At 36.9% G+C, this 6347-nt stretch overlaps 1 protein-coding gene across 1 annotated transcript; it reads right to left on the reverse strand.

Annotated features, from left to right (window-relative positions):
* Positions 1-3410: 3410 nt before the first annotated feature.
* Positions 3411-5444, reverse strand: LOC113285423 (protein UPSTREAM OF FLC-like). Its single transcript, XM_026534308.1, has 4 exons — positions 5104-5444; positions 4842-5024; positions 3978-4746; positions 3411-3742 (listed from the first exon to the last, which is right to left on the reverse strand). The coding sequence occupies exons 1-4, from the start codon at positions 5372-5374 to the stop codon at positions 3607-3609; spliced, it is 1359 nt and encodes a 452-aa protein (XP_026390093.1). The 5' UTR covers positions 5375-5444; the 3' UTR covers positions 3411-3606.
* Positions 5445-6347: the final 903 nt, after the last annotated feature.

Here is a 6347-nt window from a genome sequence, read left to right on the forward strand (position 1 = left end):
CGTAACTTGGATATAACATATCTAAAAATTCGCGCCTTGGAATTTTACAAATTTTATATCGTTGGGAATCTTTTTAAGAGAACTACGCAACGAGTACAAACAAGAATATAAAATTTTTGTTTTTCACGAAAAAATCGGAGGTGATCATCATTTTATGCAAAATTTTCGAAAACTTGATACATAAACATTATGCAGCCACAAAAAAAGATGCATAACACATTCTGCAGACGCATAACGAATTATGCAACCATTTTCTCCACTGCATAACAAATTATGCATTTGGATAACAAAGTTATGCATCTATAACAAGTTATCTAACCATTGTTTTGGTTGATTTTAGTGCGTACATAAAAAAGATTGATGCATAATGCAGTATGCATCCATATTTACGGATGCATATCAGGTTATACATCTATTTTCTCGATGCATAAAAGATTGTGCAACAATTTTCTCGATGCCTAACGCATTATACAATCATATTTTCGGATGCATAACAGGTTATGCATCCATTTTCTCGAATGCATAACATGTTATGCATATATTATTATAAGTCCATAACGTGTTATGCAACCTTCTTTTTGTTGGTTTCAATACTAACAAAAAGTAGCTGCATAACGTGTTATGCAGCCATTATCTGTATTGCATAACAAGTTATGCAAAAAAAAAAAAAGGTTGCATAACTTGTCATCCACCTACAATAATAGCTGCATTACGTGTTATGCAACCATTTTCGGGACTGCATAACAAATTATGCAACATATTTTTTTAGATGCATAACACCTGCAGCACAACTTTTTTTCGATCTCCAACCACTGTTAACAGCATCTCAACTTCCTTCCCAACATCTTCCAGCATTAAGACCATAACTAACCGACTAACCAATTCAATCAAATTAATCAAAACTCCCTCTAATCCAAATTCTAAGTACGTTCATACAAGATTTAAACATAAGCAACATTTAATCCATATGAACAATTACAACATTCGGTAAGCAAATAAAGAATTAAACAAACATGTTATGTAATAGGGCCTCTGCCATCCCGTTTAATCAACATACACAACATAATGATTGGTTGATTTCATTTTAGAAAACATAATTATGTCATGAGAACACAAGCCAATAAACCATTCTTCAATATACGTACCTTGCATAGTGTTCCTACGGCCTTACCTTGTGTTATTGCTGACCCCCATTCTTCAATAACTGGTTGGTCATGCTTTTTCTCGAACACTTGATGTACGTCACTGACAATGGAGAGGAACTGCACATCAATTCCAACAACAACCGAAATATATAGATGCATCAAAATCATCACAACAACAATCTTCTCCTCTTATTGTCTAAAAAGTTCCCCCTAAACCTCCAATTACGACTACATCTTGTATGAACTTGATACATTCCACTGTCAAAACCCGTGAAAACTCCCTTGTTTAGCATAATTAATTTCACCAATTTTGCTGGCCATAGGTGAAACCAATTGAACCAGCACATTCGAATTTCTTCTTCAATTAGTTGTAACGCTCACGGAGCTAATACCAGCGAATCCCAATTTAAGACCATAACTAAACGACTAACCAATTCAGCCAATATAAATCTCCACTTCCTTGACCAAACTTCAAAATACATATTCACACTAAAACCCATGATTCAAATAATCAATAACCCATGATTCAATTCCATAGCATCAACGCAACACCTTTCTTCACCTAATTGATTTGTTCTCAAAATTCAGACCCAATCAAGACACCACCGTAATGATTTTCCCATCTGATTCTTCATCTTTTCCTCCTCAATCTCAATCACTACCACCCAATCTCCATTACCTCCACCACCATTACCAGACGAAGTCAGAAGAAATAGTTCAGAGGAGAGGAAGGGGGAGGCGCAGTGATAATGGGATACGAGAGATTGAAGGTTAGAAGAACAGAAAAGACCGAAACCTAATTTTAGAAATTCTGGGTGTGAGAGATATTTTATCCTAGAAAATGGGAGCGCGCCTGAGAATTTTTGAGCGTGGGTTTCATAGTGGGAAGAATCTGTAAAATGGGTCTCCATGTAGTTTTCACATTGAACAATGAACACTGATGCTGCAACGTTGAAGTGGGTCTTTATTCCAGCTGCAGAAGCCCAATTAAAAAAACACACTTTTTTTTATCTTATAAGTCAGTCCAACTTCATTGGTGGAACGACTGGCTAGCATTAACAGCGCGTTCGTTTGAAGATTTTCAAATCCGGAGAATTGGATTATGGGGTAATCCAATTCCTATAATTGAATTCCAAGAAACAGATTCCTTAATTGAAAGAAAATTGTTTGGTTGGGATAATTGGATTGCAAGGTAATCCATATCTATAATATTACTCAAATATCCTTGATAATTGAAATTCAGATACCTAAAAAACTAGTTTAGGAAACCAAATTTCAAAAATTCAAAATCCAAAACTGGACATTTGAGTTACTTGACAAATAGAGAAGAAAAGATAGTATTGAAGTAAAAAAAAAACGTATTGAGGTATAGAGAGGTGATAAATCACGTCTCTAAATCCCCAAATCCTAACTGTAATTGCAAACCCTAATTCGCCATGTTGAGAGATATGACAATTGTAGAGAAGATGACTATAAATAAGAAGAAGAAAACGAGGATGACACAGGTTATATACGAAATTTCTATGGAAGATCCATCTCTCTGGTTTTCTATTTACTCTCACTTTGAAACTGTGAAGAAAAAATAAGACAAATCGGCGGAGTTTTTTAGTGGGGGTTAATAAAGTCATTTGATACCAATTACCCGTAATTGGATTACATTGCATCGGTCTATGAATGAAATGGAAAAAGACGATTTGGAGGGAATCGGATTTCTGTGGAAGGTGATTTCGAGATTTTGAGGTCTGTTCGGTACCTCCTAATCCAATTCCGGAGCTGCCAATTACCCCACCCGAACGCGCTGTAAGTGTCCTTTTATCCTCGGCGAAATCCTTAAATATCTCAGGATTAATGCATTTGACAGGCACCACCAGAGGCAGTATGTTATTTGGGCATCTGAACTTCATCTCTCTTTTAGTTTGCTCCAACTTCTTAAAATTTGTGGATGGTAATTGAGATTGAAGATAATAAATTTTTTCTAGTTTATATGCAATTGTCTGTTCCAGTTGCCTAAGGATGTAAGTAGACCATCAGTGTTGATCATCATCTATCTTGAAAAACATCATCAAACGACATAGGCACTGAATCTGCCAAGGCACAGCTGAGACTGGTTTCAATCGACACCAAAGAGGAATAGAATTCATTGATCTCCATTTCTTTACAACTACAGTACCATGGAGAAACTGGATGAATCCCAAGGTTCCTACTACATGTTGTTGTTGTTTAAAGTCGTGGATGCCATAACTTTTTTCTTTCACCTCCATGACTTTCTTCTTATGACAAGCTTACAAGTACAACAATAACATTGTCAAGCGCCCTGCTTGGCTACTTACTTTCTTGAGATCATAAAATCCAACTAGTCCCTTTTCCCTCTCTCAAGTACAAATTACACGTTAAATCACATCAATTAGCCAAAAGATATCATCATGTACCAAGTACAAAAACATCTACTACTTGTTTTCTTCTATTTGTTATTACATGTCAAGATTGGTATACAATAATGTCCTCCTCCTTTCATGTTTTTTTTCTTCTTCTTGCTTTCTTCCTCTTCATCCATGGAGGAGGATATTGGTTCCGATCCTAATCCAGATTTCCTGCTCCTGCACAAGAAAAACCGAAAATCAATCCCCTTTGATAAAATGAAAATAAGAGAATAAAGTTTTATTCACCCACAAGTACAGTAGGTCAGAAAATCGTTGGTTGATTAAAACTGTGAAGTCTTGCTAACCCACTTTTCACATAGTTTAGAACAAAATTTGAAATATCCCGTTTATCTAATGTAAGTAAACATGACTCACGTTAGAGTAAGGGAATAATAGAGTAATACACACTGACCTTTCTTCGTTATAAGACGACGATTTCTTCAAGCGACATGACTCGGTTGATTGAATAACCCGGTCATGCTCTGTAATTGACTCAACAATACTCCCACTGAAATACTCTTTCTCTTCAGATTGTGGGTTTCCAAATCTTGGGTTCTCAGACATGTAATTGATCTCATCATCTTCTTCTTCACTCATTTTGATTGCAGTATTGATATTCTTACAGAGAACACCTCTATGGAGATTGCTACTGCAATTACTCTTTCTTCCGGCAGACACAGGAGGGGGAGGAGGAGGAGCAGGCATTAGACGCCTCTGGGCAGATGCATTTCTTTCTCTGATAGCATTTGAACTACCACAAGCAATGAGTTGAAATAAAACAGAACTCCGAGTTGACTCAGTCACTGAATCATGATGATCACCAGTTTTGGGGGTGTGATGATGAGTTTTTTCAGAAATTGTTGAAGAAGATGATGGTGGTGAATAGTTATTGGTGTCTTCAAGAGTGATTTCACTGGGGTTATTGTTGATTTGGGTTTTGATGAGTTCATCATCTTCTTCTGTTGAAACTCCTCTTGAACATTGAGATGATGATTTGGTTGAACTTGTACTGTTCTTTCTTACTTCTTCTTCTTCATCATCGTCAAAACTCTCTGTTCTATTCATGAATCCCAGTTCTGTATCTCTGTTCTGAGATGGAACAACTTGTAATCTTCTCTTTGAATGGTACTTTGATTCTGGGTTTTGTTTTGGTTTGGAGACTTGAATCTGTTGAAATTGATCTGTAGTAATACCCAGAAATTGAAATTCAGAAAAATGGGTTTAACATAATCACAAAGAAAATGAAGATTGACAGGACTAATTGATCATCAATTACCTGAACATCCTTCAATCAATTCAGAGCCTTTGAGAATATACTCAGCTCCTTCAGCTGGATAGATTATGTCATTATCAGACAAATCATTCCATACATACCCATTCTTGTATCCCCTTTTGCAAGACCATGAAAACATAGAAGGCATTGATTTACCTCTAAGAATAATGAGCCTATCAATGAAATCTACACAAAAACAGAGCAAAAGAATCAAAAACAGAGTAAAAGCAGAGGACTAAAGGTTTAAGAGAGGTTTAAGTAGTACCTTTAAGACGAAGATGTTGAGTAGACAAATGAGTAACTTCAACGAAATGAGGATGTTCAAGCTGACCATTACTTCTACAAATGTAATACAAAACCTGAACTTTTCTAAACGGTTTACTCATCACCACATTGTTATTCATCATCATCTTTGGTTGCTGCTGCTGCTGTTGATGATGATGATGATGATGAACATATGATAATCTCACTCTCTCTGGACTCATTTTGTTTCTGTTTCTAACTGCACTAGCTCTAGCAGTAGCTCGAACATCCATTTTTCTCACCTTCTTTCCCTATTAGATTTTGAGTTTTCAAATTTGAACAGAAAGATTGCAATCAGAATGTTGTGTTTGGGTAGATTTGGTTTGACTTCACACTACCACTACTATTTAATCTCCTCTTACATGATGCAGACGTTGAGAGAGAGAAAGAGTAAAACACAATCGAGGAGATGAATAGTGATGAACAGATTGAGTTCCTTTCTGCTCGTGATAAAGGGTTCAGTTCAGGGTTCAGAGAGTGGATGCTGACTTATTGCTCTGTTTAGACACCGAGGCAAAAAAGCGTTATCCAGGAAGGGGAAGCATGTTTTGGTGTTATTATAGTAAGCAACAACATCGATCCAATAAGACAACTTTTGTTATATACTATACTTCCACCGGTTATTGTGGGGGACCTTTAAGTTGTAGGGGGACTCAACGGTTGTGGGGGTGCTCTCATGGCGGCCTAAGATGCCTGGTCATTGATAAGATTGATAACAGGGGTACCAAATATCCATGATGTGCATTAATTGTCCCCGGAGACACGTTCATACTGTGTCTTAAACTGCATCTAAGGTACCAAATATTGGGCCTGCCTGCCTGAATTACATATCAATGTGCAGATGCCATGTGGTAATCACTTGTAATGTCGGCTGCCTTGTATTGCATCCAACGGGACAAGCAACTAGTGATTTTTCTATCATTCTTTCTTTCTCTCTGTTCCCTGCATGGACACGGCCTGCTACTCTCTTTGTGAACAGTAAAAACCTTTTCGTGTGGAGATGAATAAACTCAGAAGCGTAGGACCAGCAACAGTTAAAATTAGTAAACCGACTCAGCAAACAATTTATCAAGAGCAGAGACATGCCCTGTGTGCTTGTTTAAAATCCTAAAATTAACTAGCTAGCTACGTGTAACACACATGTCTCTATGTAGCTGCATGCTCAGTATTGGCAGGCAGCTGACCTTGCATTCTATTAAAAAAAAA

The sequence above is a fragment of the Papaver somniferum genome, chromosome 6 (assembly GCF_003573695.1).
Source record: "Papaver somniferum cultivar HN1 chromosome 6, ASM357369v1, whole genome shotgun sequence".
In the NCBI taxonomy this organism is placed as follows: Eukaryota; Viridiplantae; Streptophyta; class Magnoliopsida; order Ranunculales; family Papaveraceae; genus Papaver; species Papaver somniferum.